This window comes from Ammodytes marinus, assembly GCF_949987685.1.
Source record: "Ammodytes marinus genome assembly, chromosome: 22".
Lineage (NCBI taxonomy): Eukaryota > Metazoa > Chordata > Actinopteri > Uranoscopiformes > Ammodytidae > Ammodytes > Ammodytes marinus.
In genome coordinates, this window is record NC_137226.1 from 5,334,803 (window position 1) to 5,350,838 (window position 16,036).

Consider the following 16,036-nt stretch of genomic DNA (forward strand, 5'->3'; position numbering starts at 1 on the left):
TGCCCAGGGACACTTGGACATGTTGCGGGGAGGAGGGGGATCGAACCACTGACCCTGCAAACCAGTGGACGACCGCCCTACCCGCTTAGCCACATCCGCCTATGTCACTGCATTGTCTTACCTGAGCTTTGCAAGGGCTATTTTCTCTGTGTGGATGTGAGGAAAGCTGTCCACAGTGCAAAGGTTTAGAAAAGAAAAAAAACACTCTTTATATTGATTCAGCTCCAGGAAATGTGTTTGGATGGACACTCACTGAGCAACGGGCGCTGAAATGGAATTATAACAAAACTAATTATCCAGAGTTCCACCGACACAAACAAGTAACTTAACAGAGTCAAGGTTGCAAGTTGCCCGGTCTTATTTCTCGTCAGGTCAAGGAAGTCCCCTGTGAAAGAGGGGAAGTGAATGGTTTATTATTATTAAATGTTTGATGTGATAGAATCAAAATTGTTATAATAAGAGTTTTTATTCTGGTGACAACTTTGGAAAACTAAATAGGAGAAAGCATCAATTGTTTCAAGTCTATGATATGTGTATAGCAACATGTTGATTATGTCCCTGTACTTTGTCTTGATTTTGAAATGTAAAGCTATTGGTCCATTATTAGTGTGTGCCATACAGTATTGTGAAATCTGACAGTATTGTGGAGTAATAAAGGAATGTAAGAAAAGCTAAACTGGACTGGATATAGGTTTTGACAAATAGTAAAACCTAAAAAAACATAAGGATATTTTCTAGTTTCATACAGCAGTGTTTTCCTTGTGAATGCCTCCTTTGATATTATCCCTTGTTATTCGAGTGATACAAAGCTGTATCTCTAAGACTGTTACTCTAAAAACTACTGTTCATCGTCGAGTCGCTCTCCTGATCCCAAGGTGTATTTTATATCAAAATAAAATGTGTTGAATCTTTCTTCTGTAAGGTTCTGTCCAGGTGATAAACATCGAATATGGAGTCAAAGTGAGAGACATAATAAAAAAAGAAATGTTTTTCTTACAATGCTATATGTCGATAAAGTATTTATACAGTCCACATACTTCAGTCTTATTGGTCTGGACATTTTAGTGGTTCTCTGAACTTTACACCAGTGGCTTCCCCCTGCACCAACCAATCAAAAAGTTTTCCCCAAATGTCCTTCATTTTGATGCATACTCCTCATAGTCATGCAATGAATTAACTTTAGAAGGATAATTACTACAATACAGACTGTTGTCTCCATCCCAATTCTCCTCTAAATCACCTGAAAGCACTTTGACCATAAATGGTCTTCCTCCCTCATGCCCGTTAGCAACAACAGCAGAATTGTGAATGAGCCAGCAGTATGTTTCTGCTTTTTGTGCACATTCTTTAATGGAGCCAATTCTCACAGGTCTATTATCTGCAGCAGAAGCTTTTTGCCGTCCTTGTATTTTCCCCGTCTTCTGTCCTGAAGGCAAAAAAAAAGTTGAGCGGTAATTTGTCAAAGACGCTGCCAGCGGCGGAGAGAAGACGGCAACACAAATTCTCCCAGAGACGCATGTCACGACAAGTTGTATAAAACTGTCATTACAGTGATTTATTATAATGAACCATGAAAATAGCCAACCAGTGCAGTGTCTGTGAGTCTCTCCCCTCCACACAAACATACACTCACACACACAAATGATAAAAAAGACAGAAGAGTTGAAGAGGGTGGGGTGGGGGGTAATAAAATAAAGCTACAGTCACAGACACATTCAGCTTTGCCAAGAAGAGTGTTCATATGTACAACCATATTTGAAAATGGGATGGGAGCGACTTGTACAAGCATAAAAAAAAAGAAAATATTTACAACCTGTTCCTGGTGAAAGCTGGAGTAACCTCCTATACATTAAATTACACTTTCTACAAATAACCATCGATATTCAAAAATAAACCGCTAACCTATGGGCAAGACCACTCTGCCTACCTCAGAAGACTACAAGCACTCGTTACAACAAATCTCTCAAACACACACCTCTTCTAAAGCAGCCATACTCCTTCACTCTATAACACAAACACACACACACATACACACACACACACACACACACACACACACACACACACACGCACAAACAGGTGTACACACAACCACACACACACGAGTGCAGCCTCCCGGGGCGGTTAGGGGGGCTCCCAGAAATGGGTCTTTTCTGAATCTGCAGCGGTGAACAGATATTTGTTGTTAGACAGAGGAATAAAAAAAATAATTGTGTTGTTTTTTTCTCTATACAAAAAGCTTTTCTGTTTCGCTATAATGAGCCACTAGATTAAAACAAATAAAATGGTGTAAAGAGCCAATAACAGACGAGAGAGAAGAGGAAGTAAAAGGAATAACTGACAAAGGAAGGGGGGCCGGGCTATAGGCTGGAATGTCCAATGATAAACAAAGTGCGGGGCCTTACAACGGGAGTCCAAACAAGACACACAACAGAGAGTTTCTCCCTCTCCATCACAGGAAGGATATATAAAAACAAACAGAGAGAGGGCTATGAGCACCGCGGGGGGATCGTCCATATTCACTTTTACAGTTTGTCTCGAAGATTTGTTTCACTGTCCTTTCTTTTTTTTCTAAAATTTTCTGTCCTTGTTTTTTTTTATTTAAAAAGTATCGTTTTCTCCCACCAACAGCTGTTTTTCCACTGGCCATGTGTTCATGTGTACATAGAAAACATATTTTACAGTTTTTAAAATGGTACAGGCCCCTCTCAGGCTGAGTTCTTATGGGGTCATGGGGGATGGGCAGAAAGTCAGTGCCACCCCGTGCTCAGGTAGCCCGAGCTGTGGAAAGGGGCAGCGGTGGCGGCCTGGGCCTGGCCTGGAGTCTGTTGTGGGGGAGGAGGGGGAGGGGGAGGCAGTCCTGTCTGCTGGAGGGGCGGGGGGTATGTGGATGGGGGCACTGCCGGGTTGGCAGCGGGGCCCGGGTGTAGCAACGTCGGCTGAAAACCAGCTAAGTTCTGAAAGTGGAGTTGCTGCATGGGGGTGTTGGACGAGGGGGCAGGGGGAGGAGGGGGAGGGGGTGGTGGAGGGGTGAGTGACAGCAGGGCACTGCCAGAAACAGGCTGCTGCTGCTGGGCATTCTGTCCCTGTGGCGGCGGGGGTGGAGGAGGGGCGTTGGTCAACATGAGCTGGTGCTGCTGGATGGTCGGAGGCTGCAGGTTGACGTGCAGCAGTGTGGGCCCGGGCATGGGGTGTGGGGGAGGGGGAGGAGGGGGCGGAGGAGGAGCGGCGGCCGAGCTCTGATAGTGCACTGTGCTGTGGGGGGGAAGAGTCTGCATCATGGGCTGAGAACCGGGCGGGTACTGGGACACGACGGCAGCTTTGAACCCGGGGAAAGGTCCGCTAGGAGACGGGGCAGAGCTGGGGAAATACGCAGTGGAGACTGGGGGAGCCGGGGGAGGAGGGGGAGGGGGTGGTGGAGCGCTCTGGGCGTTGTACTGAGGGAAAGACGCCGGGCCGGTTTGAGTCTGGGGCTGCGTTTGGGTCGGAGGCTGAGTGGAGAACAGCGCCCTCTGGCTGCGGAAGGGAGAGCCTTGAGGCTGGGGCTTGGGCGAGTGCAGGAGGGAGGGTCCGGGGTAGTGGACGGGGGAGGAGGGTAAGGGGGCGGGGTGCAGCTTGGTTGGGGTCAGAGGAGCAGGTTTGGGTCCTGCAGCCGGCAGCTTGCTCGGAGGCTGGCTGCTGGGATTTGGAGTCCAGGGTTGAGCGTCACCGCTGTCTTCTTCCTTGGCTGGCCGACCGGGGGAGCAGGGCTGTGAGGGAAGGCACAGGAGAAGTCACACACTGGTTCATAAGGAGCTGAGAGGAGACAGGTGTGCTTCATGTGGGTGATGTTGACTTACTGTGGGGGTGGGGGTCTTTTGAAGACTTGGAGATGGGCAATCCCTCAGTGCAGCTGTATCTCCACTTTCTGTCTCGCCATCTAAAATGAGGACAAGACAATGTTATATTTTGCACAAATGTGAAAATCTTGAAAAAAAAAAATCTTTCTTTTTTCTGTTAAACTATTTCTTCAATGCAGAGTCATGATTCCTACCTTCTTTGTCTTTGCTGAGCAACAAAGCTCTGTGGTAGCTGCGTTCTCGAGCTTGCTCCACAGAATTGGACGACGTCCTAAAAACAAACATCAAGAGAAACGTTGTCACAACCAGCTTCCTCAAAAGGAACACAGTTAGTGGTTCAGTAAATAATGACTGTACTGCTATACACTACACAAGCTAGCAAAACACTGCACCGTTCAGAAACGCACCTCACAGACCTTTTTAAAAGCCTTGAATTAACTTTCAAAACAACAAAATATATGATGACTCGATAACAAACAAGTAGTTTGGTTAGTACACACCACTGTACTTCTTCCTTCTCCCCTATCTCTCCGGCTGCCTCTGCCTCCTCACTGCTCTGGGGCTCTGTCACCGTGGTTATGGGGGTGTTGGTGCATGGAGCCGCGGGTGCAGCAGTGGTTGCAGCGGGTGCAGGGGGCGGAGGAGGAGGAGGGGGTTCACTGGTGGTTTCCATAGCAACAGGGAAGGTGTCCATGGTCAGAGGTGGCAGGGTGGAGACGGGAGAGCTGCACTCGGTCTTGGAGCCGCTGCGTCGAGCCTCCCGCTGACGTTTCCTGTATTCCAGCAGGGAAACCTGGGAATGAAGCAGAGAAACCACCGTGTCATTTATGGACAAAGGGCATGAGCTCATGTCAAACCAGTAGAGGGCAGCATTGGGACAGTTACTGACAAAGAGCAGCGCGAGTCAGAGTCTTTTGAGATCATTACATCCACATGAACAAGAGACAATGACATCACATATACACACAGCTATTATACTGTATTAAGTTCCTATTTTTCAACTGAAAATGTATTCTTTTAAATATGCAAACTCATGCTTTTCTTGCAAAATACCAGGGTACATCATGTTTTCTTTCTTGTTGTCTTAGTGCCTTTCCTGTTGTATTCATCATATCCCCTTTCTCTTCTTTATTGTTCTGCTATTTACTATAAAAGAGGTAAAATATGAGCTGCAACAATTTGTCAAATAATACAGACAACTCCACCTCAACTTCCTAAAATTTAAAGAATTAGCACTGGCTCTCTCACCTTTTTCTTCTGTGGCGGGTTCTGCCCTGAGCCTCCTCCCTCGCCACTGCCATCGCTGAGTGAGCGCGAGAAAGCGAGTGAACTGCCCTCGTCAGAGCAGGGGTAGAACAGCGGGGCCGGGCCTTCAATGAAGGGCGTAGGAGGGACTACCAGTGCCACAGTCCCTGCTGTGGCCACCGCTGCAGCCACAGGTGCAGATTCAGGCCTGAAGGGAACCGGCAGAGGCTCCAGCGTGTGTGAGGGGGTGAGGTCCCTTAAGTTTGAGTTGACTGGAGAGAAGTTCAGACCAGCTGGTCCAGTCGGGCCTCTCTCTGGGCTTTTGATCCAGCCAGGGAAAGAGGAAGCACAAGTGTCTGTGGCCGCGGGAGCCTCACTACTGCCTTCTACAACCACGCCGTCGGCCCGGTCCTCTCCACAGTCCACAGGCTCAGCAGCTGGAGGCTGTGGACTCTCAGGGACGGACACCTTGACCTCTGCCGGCAGGATGTCCACGCTCGGAGCCCTGACACAGGGAGACGTCACTAACGAGGGAGGCCGATCCGCCTGGGAACGGAAAGAGTAATAAAATTCAGGGGACTGTCGTACTGAAAGGAAAATGCATCAACAACTCCACACTACTTTACAGCAAGACCAGAGTTAGAATCATTCTACTCTCTGAAGACTGCATTTGACTAAAAGTATAGGGACATCCTAATACTTTTTTTTACCATACTAAATAGCAAGGAAGTATGGATATTGGTATGTAGCCTTTATCAACAAAACAATCCAATATAATCATTGAACCCTAACCGTTGTGGAAAGATATTTGCTGTGTCCTTCACTCACCTCTTGTACACTGGGTTTCCGGCTGACCTCTGGGGAGCTCTCCACTGAAGACTCGCTCTGTGTAAACAACAACAACAGACTGAGTCACTCCAGTTCTTAAATGTAAACATATGTGCAACCTTCATGGGGTTTCTTTGATGTAGAGACGGCCTTACCTCCATAGGGGTGTTAAATGTTTGTGTTGGGGTGCTGGGCAGGGGCTCCGTAGTGGGCTCCTCTGTCCGGAGACGTGGTGGCGTAGCCAGTAAGATGGGGGTCCCGGGTGCCTCCGATTGGTCTCCTCTGGTGGGCGTGGCACAAGGGGAGCCATAGGGCGTCGAGCTCTCGGACATGCAGGCATCCAACGGACTCAACCGCCGCTTTTTCAAAGGTGTGGGCAGCTCTGTGGGGGAAAAGAATATTCATGTTTAGCGGAAAGTTCTCCCAATATTTCCCAATACAGTTTTTGCATTTTGTAATTTTCTTAACTAATTAATTGGTTCAATCTAGAACAACAGATGTCCAACCTTGTAATGGTCTCATTCTGAAATTTGCGTGGTCAGAAAGCCTGATGTTGCAGCAGACAGAGTGCTGGATGTATAGTTCTAACATAAACCTACCTGGTAATGAGCAGGTGCCGTTGTAGGGCAGAGGGCTGTCAGAGTCTCCGTTGATGGAGGGGCTGAGAGGACCCTCACAGGGCATGAGGAGACTGGGTCGTCTGGCTGGACTGGGGGATCCCTCCTCCTCTAGAGCCTGCTTCAACCATCGCTGTAAGAAGGAGTAGAGGTTCATAACGTCAACAATGGAAGCAGCTAAAATAAAACAACTTAATACTGTCAGCCTTTTGATGCTAGTGAACATTCATTCATAATTGGAGGAAAAAGTACACACGATTAAATTAGTTTAACAGAGTGTAAAACGTTTGATGCTGTCATAGAGAAAGTTGGGGATTGATATCAACTTGGGAGAACTTTATTACCATTTATTTTATTTCTTAGCTCTGCAGATCTGTGGGACTTTCCCAAAATGGCTGCATTTATTTTTTTCTTCCATGGAGCATCAAACTCTTATGAATATATTCCTAAGTAGGACTCTGTACCTTCTTGCAGGAGCCGGTGGTTGGCGGCGTTTCCGGCAGTTCTCTGGAGCGCCGTCTCCCGGTGGGGACTCCGGGAGTGGTGGGGCTGCGGTTGGCCAGGAATGGGGAGGAGAAGCGGACGTAGTGTTTGGGCGTGCTGTAGACCTGTGGAGAGCAGGCCATGCCGGGCAGGGCATTCAGCTGCGTGGCCAGGACCTCAGGGTCACTGCTTATCCTCAGAGGCCGCTCCGGAGCCGGCTCTGGGGTCCGCATGGCACAACGGTCCTGCTGCTTCTCTCCCACCCACTCACTCACAAAGTGCTGTTGAAGAGGGTTTGACATGATTTTAATTTTTACATTTTATGACAATGTGAAGTGTTTCTCAAACATTACAAAGATGTATGATATGATGTATGTATTTGCAAAAATAAAAAATACATTAAGAATGTATTTGTTTATGAGTAGCTTAGTTATAAAAACAAAGCTGTAAGACCCTGATATAAGGCCAAAGAAAAACAAAAACAGCCAAGTATAAATGTGCCCCCAATGTTCAGTAATAGTGACAGTGATGTTGGCCGAACCTTTTTAGTTTTGAAGCTCTTGCTCCCGCTGCGGCTCCTCTCCGGTGCGGGGGAGCTGCTGTGTGGAGGGCTGTCTTCGTCAGGCGCTTGTGAACAGTCTGCCTCTGGTTCTGGGGCAGTGATCATCTCTCCGTCGGGGGGCTCATTGCTCATAGGCTCCACGGACTCGGTCGGAGAGCAAGGCTGCAGGTCAGAGCAAGTGCTGATGGTGCGAGCTCGCCGGCGCTGTTGGCCGATGTGCGTGCGGTTCCTCGAGAAGCTTTTCCTGTTCCTGGAGCCTTTGACCTTGGCCGGCTTTAACCCGGGTTCCTCTTTCACCTCCAGAAGTGGCTACAAGAAAGACCGTGGAGTATTTAAACGCATTCAAATGCACCTACAACCATGTCCCCCTGCTGTCAAATGTTTGTACATAGAGATATTTAAATCAAGCACTTCCAATCTGACTAGTGTTTTTTTTTTATGTGGCCAGTTTTTGTCTCAGATGTAGGGATGGGCATTTGAAGAAACGTTCTTGATTGACAATTGGGAAAAATGTATGATAAATTATTAGCGATTTATGTTTTTTATTAAAAAAAATATGAATTAATTTATGGCCGAAAATTGCGTGTTTTTAATTAACTATGCAGTCTTCATTCCAGGAATTTCTAGTCAAACAACAATCCTATTAGACAAGCAATTCAAGTTTAACTGTTTAACTTTACGTTACTTAGTCTGGAAAAATTATTCATAATCGCCCTGGATGAAACTCGCACTAAAGGCGCTAACGCTAGCCGCTATCGTCGCTATGACGACGAGCACCATACAGGCGACATGTAATCAAACGACCTCCAGAGAGATACCAAAGGCGAGTAGAGTACCTTGTAAAACGACATTACAGTCTGGTGAAGGTATGTTGTGACCGCGGCGTGCGTTAAGTCGGAAGTACGTTGTTTAAGTGGTATCATTGGAGTCGCTGTCTTGTACTTATCCTAGGCTTCGCAGTGTTCAAAAATTAAGTGACCAAAATAAACTTCGTAATTTTTTCGTTCGAAATGGTCCCAAGCCAAACTTCGCCTTGACTTCTTCATATTTACGTTTGATAACTACGGCAGCTCGTAGGCACACGTGACGTGAGTACGCTATTGCGTTTCTTCTGTCGCATAAAAATAGTTTAAATCGCGCCCGGCTGGTAAGGTTTCACATTGCTGCCCGAAAGAGCAATTTTTTGCATCGCTTCAGAAATAATTCAGAACCGACATTATGCAACACAACCTGTATTAGCACGATACAAATGTTAACTTTATCGACAAAGTAAATCAATTACCAATCAACGAGTCATCTTGCCCATCCCTACTATGAGGTTGTGTTTATTTCCCCACAACTTTTTTTTAATGACAAACTAAAATATTCTATGTGAAGTGAAGTGGCGTGAGGAGCCAAGTCAGACAAAATCTCCAACCATTATTAGGGGTCTCATCCTAGGACTTTTCCTAAAATATGTGTCTTGTATAGTATGAAAGGTAGTGTACTAAAAAAAGTATTTCTGAGCTTTTATAGGCCTACGTCTGGCATATTGTTATTGTGAGTTGTCATATACAGTATATACAGTGTGATAAAAAAAAAAGGGAAATCCTGGCTCACCTTGGGCTCCGGGAGATAACGCCACTGTTGTTCATCCTGGTGAGGGTTTTTGTGTAATGTATTAAAATGACGCAAAACAAATGCACCCACAAACATGTTCCTCAGTCAAATCTTTGATTATTTAAAATGACTGGTACACAACAATGATATACATCAACTACTTCCAAATCCTACAAGTGGTTATTGTTGTTATGGCCAGTTTTAGCTCAGATGCAATCTTGTCTTTTTTATTTAAATAGAATTAAAAGCAAAGAAATAAAAAACAAAGCAATTCTAAATGAAATACATTGTTGAGGTGAGTTGTATTTGTCTCTCACCTGCATGACACATGGAGAATCTGCCATCTCTGGCGTTGCTGGAGGCTCCTCCTTGAAGTCACTGCGCATGCCGCACTCTGGCTTACCCCCGGTACCAATTCTTTCCAGGGCCTGCTCCCTGCGTTTCTCTCTCTTCTCCATGCGGGCGAACGCTTGCAGAATGGCCTCCATCTTCCTCTCCTCTCGTGTCTGCAAAGATACAGTAGTGGGGTTTGGAGAAGAGGGTGACGGAGAGGGAGCAGGAGCATTAGTCCATGGAGAACTTCTCTCCCACAGAGCCCCAAGAGGTAGCGACACAACGGGTCGATGTGTGCTATAAAGCGAAAGCCCATCTAGCTTAGTGCAGTTTGCCGCGTGAAGAGAAAGGTGCAAAAAGGGACATCTCGCTTTCACAATAAGACAAACAAAAAGGACACAAAGTAAGACAGGAGCGACAGAAGAAAAATATCGTGAGGATGTTTATGGTTAATGGACTGTATTTATATATCGCACTTCTACCTTTAGAGATAAGTGCTTCATAAATAAGCCCTGACCTAAGTTAATAGTTTGTCTAATGTGTTCCTGTGTGCAGTATTCGTGCCACAAATTCTCCCAGGGCTACCTTCACCACCAAAAACCCAAACAAAGAGCTCCACCTTCAGTCAGCACACCCCTTTGAGAAGATATCCATACCACGCAAACATACTAAAAACGACATATTGCTGCGTAGGTCAGGCTGAAGACAGGTGTCGACGGGACAGTTAGTACACTTGTTGTGAGCCAATCACCTCTGGGAGATTTGGGGGTGGGGAGGCTGGTAGATGGGTGGAGTAGGGTTGTCTATGTATGGGTCAAGTTTACCTCCTTGTGTTTCAGTCCCTTCCAGCTGGCAGCCGCCCCGACTGGGAGATGGGACTGCTCCGCTGGGTTGGCCTGAATGTTCAATAAAGAGACAGCCCAGTTTAGAAGAGAGATGTCCCCCTAAACAAGGCTTCACAAACACTGGACAGAGCTACACTAAATGACTCACTAATTGTTTGGTGTTACAAATTGGCCTGTGTCAGGTTATGTAGTTGTAGGACATGTTAAAGGCTGTTGGGATGCAGTAAAGACACCACAAAACTTCCAAATATGGAGGTAACTTATTTGTAAAGATGTCTGTGTAAGGGGTATTTTCTTAAATAGCTGATGTTTTACACCTTTGCGGTTAACACCTGCCACATCACTACATGGTTTTCCATCTTAATCATAACCCCTGAGTTTAGATTACAATACAGTCTTATTTAAGCTGAGTAGGCCAATAGACAAAAGTTTACAATCATGAGGAAAATTTGGTAAAATCTTTGGTGTTCAAGCTAAATCATGCAGTGAGACACGTCCACAGCCTAAAGCAAAATTCTGTGTCTGAAACGTAGGACCAAATTCTCACAATATGCCCAATACAAGTCTACAAACTAAACAATTGTAACATGATATGAAATTAGTAAACTGGCTGGTGATACATTTTCTAAGAACAATTTTTGATAGTTTATGAGGGAAACATTTATTTATTTTTTATAAATAGATGGAGTCTGTCCTACTTTCCAACTATTTTTTTATTTTTTCCAAATCAAAATGATCTGTTTTCATGTGTGATAGACTGCTGACATGTCCAGGTTGTCCCCTAGCCAGTTCGGTTTTGCCTCCAGTCTCCCAGGTAAAACACTGACTTCTGACACAAAATGCTGTTTGGGGACATTATTACACAAACAGCCAGGTTGACTTTTCAAACAATAAGTGCTCTTGTGTCTGGGCACGATATCATTCCAACGCACACCTATGTTTTCTCCTCAGCACTTGTGTGGTGGCATGGATTTGCAACACCCACACGCATCTACTACAGTTTGTGAATGCACACTTCTTTGCTCCGGGGCAGCAGAGTTTTCTCTTGGGCCACATTCCATAGAAAAACAGCCCAGTGGATATCCCAAAGTCAATATGGCCCTGGCAACACGCCCCTCCCCCCTCCCTTTAGCTATCTATCCCTCGCTTGCCGATTAGCAGAACTGTACGTTGGCCAAAGATGAGTCAGCACTTTGCACCTCGGGTCCACCGTGTGAAATGAAGCTGACTGCGGGGTAATTTCCAGAGAGTGTGTGAGTTTAATGTACCACGCTCGCCTGTGTGTATGCGTGTTTGATCCCATCTCTCAGGGACATAGGGCTGTTTGGCAGGGAAAGGACTGGTTGAATCAGTAATTGTTCCTTTCAAACTGCTACTCGCAACGAAGGTGAGAGGAGCGCTATACTAAAAGCTATAATGGATGCTAGGGGACAGTTTGACGACACGGTACTCTGGTTGGTTCCTAGTAATGACGGGAGATGGTGTGTAAACAGGCACATAACCCTGAAGGGAGGCCTATTCATTTTCTCCTAAGCTGGAGAAAGAAAGGAAAATAAATGGAACTGCGTATTGACAGACAAGCACAAAGCCTCAGTACTGTAAAGAATAGGGAAGTTTTAGCTGCAGGATGGAGGAAAACAAAATAGGACTGAACAAAACAGCAACAGGGGCATTGGCAGTGGTGGGGAGCACTAGCACTAGCAGTGGATGGGTGATGAAGACGAGGGTAGTTTCATGAAAAGGGAGGTAGAGAGGACAGCTGCGTCTATCCAAGCCACGGGGCCCCTTAGCAGACAAATAATTGAGTCCACAACCAGAGCAAAAGGGGACAGTTTTATTTTTATTTTCACTGGTCCTGCCGGGTTGATGCTTGGCAAAAAATAAATAAAAAGAAGCTGTAGCCCCCTATCTTTGAACACTTACCATCTTCCTCCTTCTCTCTGCATTCTGCTCCTCTGACTCCATCTCTACTTCATTGCTAATGGAGGTTTTGTCTTCTAGATCCTCATATAACTCAGGATCCTGTAAGAGGAGGGGAGAGTGGGGTATGGCGCTTTATCATCAGTCAGTCTGACTACAGACTAGAGGGGAGACAGGTGAAGAGGGGGAGAGGGGAAGGGTAAGGAAGGGTTTAGGGGGAGGAAACCTCAAACAAACCAGGGACCTCACTCTGTTGTTAGTGGTCAGTCTTAGCACCAAAACACACCTGCTCACAATCTTTGGTCTTACCAGTGTCCTGTTAAAGAATCTGTTGTTGCAACTCATAGTAACTGCTTCAATTTTAGCATACTCCAAGCTGTACCAACACCCTCTTACTGGATAAACTGTGTAGCAGCTGAAATACAATGCCCTGTGCTCATTGTGAGCATGTGAAAATAAAAGCAATTGTCCTTTGTTTGGAAATCTCTTCTCACCTTTCTTCCTAATTGTGACCAAGATTTTGTTTTCTGGATGTCTCAAATCATCCAACTTTAGCTACGTGACAATCTGCACTGATTTCTAAATGGTCAAGACTCAAATGTTCTCATACTCCTTCACATGAAAAGCATAGAAATCAGAGTAAACCGACCTGATTGTGATAAGCATGTATGCCTGCTCAAAAGGGCAACACTGTGCAACACATTAGTGTGGCACAAGAGAATGTGACATCCTGAGCTGTGTGGTCGAAATGATAGTTGAGGGAAGGTGGATGCATAAAAGGAGTGATGAGAAAAAGAGGGAACTCAAGAGGAAGTATACATGGAAAACACATGCACATAACATTTCACATAGATCAAACAAAATGGCATGCATGGACAACAAGGGTAAATGTGTATGTACAAAGAAATATGCTATAGTGGACAAGTCTAAACATGTAACATATGAGCAGTAAAGTGTTGAAGAGGGGTGAGATTGTGTTGATTATGTTTGATGTTCATAGGAGTGTCATTTTACCTGGTTGTTTGAGATGGAGAGGCGGAGGGGAGAGAGTTTTCTCTGTTTGCCATCACATATGCTCTTGCCCTCCTTCCCATCCAGACCCATGTTCTGGTTCTGGCCCAGGTCGTCCCGCCCCAGGACCATGTCTTTGTCCTTGCGACTGCCTCGACGCCGGCCCAGATTCTCTGTGGGCTCCAGATTGTGCTTGAGCACCGGGCACTCCGGGTTGCCCTTCACACAGGCACAGTCCACCTTGTATTTACTTTGAACATTAAGAGAAGATCAAAGTATGACATTAGAAGGTGAAAGGATCTAGCTTCACTACTGTATAAGTAATAATATAATAATACATTTTATTTATATAGCGCTCTTCTCTCACTCAGAGCGCTTTACAAAAACAAAACAATAAACAAACAAAAATAACATGTAGAGTTGGGTTGGTGGGTGAACTAGGGGTAGGCAGAGGAGAACAGATGGGTCATGAGTTTGGACTGGAAGATGGTGAGGGACTCAGAGTCACGGATATGTTAGGGGAGGCTGTTCCAGAGCCTGGGAGCTGCCCTGGAGAAAGCTACACTCCTTCCTACTCACCAGCTGCCATAGTCAAAATCAAAACCGATGGTGATCTCTGTGCCCTTCAAGATTGGCCTCAAGGAGTAGATGTACAGATGCAGCATGCCGTCCTCAATGACGTGCCGCACCTGAGGGAGATTAAGTAAAACATTAGAGAAGTTAAAGGTTGATGAATACATAAAATAGTGCATACATAAAATATTCCTATGCGTTAGCGCTGCTTTTCATTAAGTTATTGTGGGATGTTTACTCACTTCAGAGTTAGGGGTGCAGGAGCGACGGATGAAGCGTGCTTCGTTGCCGAAGCTGCGAGCGTCCACACACATCTCCAGTCCGTCAAATTTGGAATAAAATAGCACAAATGGGTACGGCCTACAAGGGGAAACAAGTGAGATCAATGCTCAAGTGTTAAATTCTGAGAAAAACACCACAGTGAAATGAACTACAGTTACCGGCCACATTCAATTCACATTCATAAGAAACAAATCCTTGAGATAAGTGACTAACCATCCTGACCTCTTAAAGAAGTATCCGTTGGCCTCAAACTGCTGTCGAAGCATGAACTTCCCCCTGTACTCAATGATCAGGGAGTCAGGGGCCAAGTCTCGCACCGCCTTGACGATCTTCTTGTTCTTCTGAACTTGACTCTGGGAGAGGGAGAACGTCAGACATGAGTGAAGATCCTCTACAAGCCAAAGATCAAATTACACTAAGATCCAAAGGATAAAGCTTGTGCAGTAAGACTGACTACATGCTTAGGAGGTTGTCAGTCAAAGTGTGTATGCATGCCTCTACTAAACGTCAGGGCATCTGACAGTACAGAGGTGTGTTACCTCCACAGGGGGTTTGAAAGAGGCGGGGTGTGTGTTGTAGGCCAGGCTCTTGCCGTCGCCTTGCTCTTTAACACGCAGCAGGACCTGGACGTCCTCGCTGTACTGGTTGCTGCTGGCCTCCTCGTAACGCTCCATCCACGTCTGGATCTTGTTCTCCCACAGAGACGGGTGCTCCGAGGGCTCCTGCTCTGGAGCTGCACCCTATAGGGAGAACGAGAGAGAGAAACAGTGCAATTGTTGGTACACTGATAGTCTACGTTCTGATAGAAAAACAATGACAGGACGACACTGTAACAAGTGGCTGTGTGTGTCCTGTGCGTTTACCTTTACCCTAGAGGACTTTCGGGAACCCTCTCGAAAGGCCTGTAAAGAAAAAGTCATCGAAAACTTTAATATGCATTGAAGTCCAAGCGTGTAATACATAATGTGCAATAAGCTTTTTTAATTATAAATTCATTAGACCTGACCTTCTTAGCTCGAGCAGCGGATGATTGAGGCTCCTTATCGCCACTCTTTTTGCGTTTTTTATCGATCTGCTTGTTGTGGCCTAGACGCCCGGTTGTCAGGGTGATGCTGGTAGGCGTGTGTTGGAAGGTGGAGTAGAGCTCTAGTGGCACCTCATCTCCACTCTCTGTAGCGCTGGTATCCCCATCTGAATATGCAGACAAGTATATATCAAGTTATTTGTAAGGAGTAATGAACAGAGCTATAATGAGCTACAGCTGCTGCAGGCAACATAAAGAGCTCACCACGTTAGGATAATGGAATTTGAGGCATGTTACGGACGGTGCAGATTGAAAATGAGTTTGACTCTTGCCCAGCAGGTGTCACTGTGTCACAGGCTTCAGTGATATTGGGCCTGGCTTGCAGGGGGGAAGGCTGCACCCTGACACGGCCTACAACCTGCTCTATTCACTAACAAGCTTTACTGCAGTGAGGAAGCCAGGGAAAGCAGAACTGAAAAGATCTATCAATGGGGTTCTCTCTCATAGAACAGCTCATAACTTTCACCAGTCATGGCACCTCTGAAAATAACCTACTGTGTTTTATTTTATCCAACTTTTTGTAAATATTCTGTATATTTGTTGAGATTTTTCAAAGTCAAACTAAAACATCAAGGTCTAACGCATTTGTGTATGAAGCCTGCATAAGGCCTGCATATACACCTGTGTAGTGTTGCTTACCAGACAAACATTCCCGTTTCCGGGTCTGCAGCAAGATGGCCCTCTCTCTATCCAGGTGTCGTGGTTGGCAGCGTTCACACAGGTAAGTCTCAGGAATGTTCTGCCTGTCGATGCCCATGCAGTCTATATGCTGCCAGGCACTGCAAAAACAACAACAACAAAAAATCATGACACAC

The 16,036-nt window shown here is 45.8% G+C and overlaps 1 protein-coding gene across 11 annotated transcripts in view; it reads right to left on the reverse strand.

Moving 5' to 3' along the window:
• Nucleotides 1-1,519: 1,519 nt before the first annotated feature.
• kmt2e (lysine (K)-specific methyltransferase 2E) overlaps nucleotides 1,520-16,036 on the reverse strand; it is a 29,735-nt gene continuing 15,218 nt past the window's right edge. For 2 of the 11 annotated variants that reach the window (XM_080050989.1, XM_080050991.1), the window contains 22 exons: nucleotides 15,861-16,000; nucleotides 15,144-15,328; nucleotides 15,001-15,039; nucleotides 14,677-14,877; nucleotides 14,351-14,490; nucleotides 14,098-14,215; nucleotides 13,862-13,971; nucleotides 13,286-13,532; nucleotides 12,275-12,373; nucleotides 10,331-10,402; nucleotides 9,491-9,679; nucleotides 9,174-9,209; nucleotides 7,554-7,883; nucleotides 6,994-7,293; nucleotides 6,512-6,662; nucleotides 6,068-6,294; nucleotides 5,913-5,969; nucleotides 5,088-5,630; nucleotides 4,340-4,632; nucleotides 4,034-4,110; nucleotides 3,840-3,919; nucleotides 1,520-3,749 (listed from right to left, as the gene is read on the reverse strand). In XM_080050989.1, the coding sequence (XP_079907115.1) occupies nucleotides 2,751-3,749; nucleotides 3,840-3,919; nucleotides 4,034-4,110; nucleotides 4,340-4,632; nucleotides 5,088-5,630; nucleotides 5,913-5,969; nucleotides 6,068-6,294; nucleotides 6,512-6,662; nucleotides 6,994-7,293; nucleotides 7,554-7,883; nucleotides 9,174-9,209; nucleotides 9,491-9,679; nucleotides 10,331-10,402; nucleotides 12,275-12,373; nucleotides 13,286-13,532; nucleotides 13,862-13,971; nucleotides 14,098-14,215; nucleotides 14,351-14,490; nucleotides 14,677-14,877; nucleotides 15,001-15,039; nucleotides 15,144-15,328; nucleotides 15,861-16,000 (4,633 nt within the window). In that variant the 3' untranslated portion in view covers nucleotides 1,520-2,750. The remainder of the gene's footprint in view (nucleotides 3,750-3,839; nucleotides 3,920-4,033; nucleotides 4,111-4,339; nucleotides 4,633-5,087; nucleotides 5,631-5,912; nucleotides 5,970-6,067; nucleotides 6,295-6,511; nucleotides 6,663-6,993; nucleotides 7,294-7,553; nucleotides 7,884-9,173; nucleotides 9,210-9,490; nucleotides 9,680-10,330; nucleotides 10,403-12,274; nucleotides 12,374-13,285; nucleotides 13,533-13,861; nucleotides 13,972-14,097; nucleotides 14,216-14,350; nucleotides 14,491-14,676; nucleotides 14,878-15,000; nucleotides 15,040-15,143; nucleotides 15,329-15,860; nucleotides 16,001-16,036) is intronic. The other 9 variants (XM_080050992.1, XM_080050993.1, XM_080050997.1 and 6 more) reach the window with 9 other exon arrangements.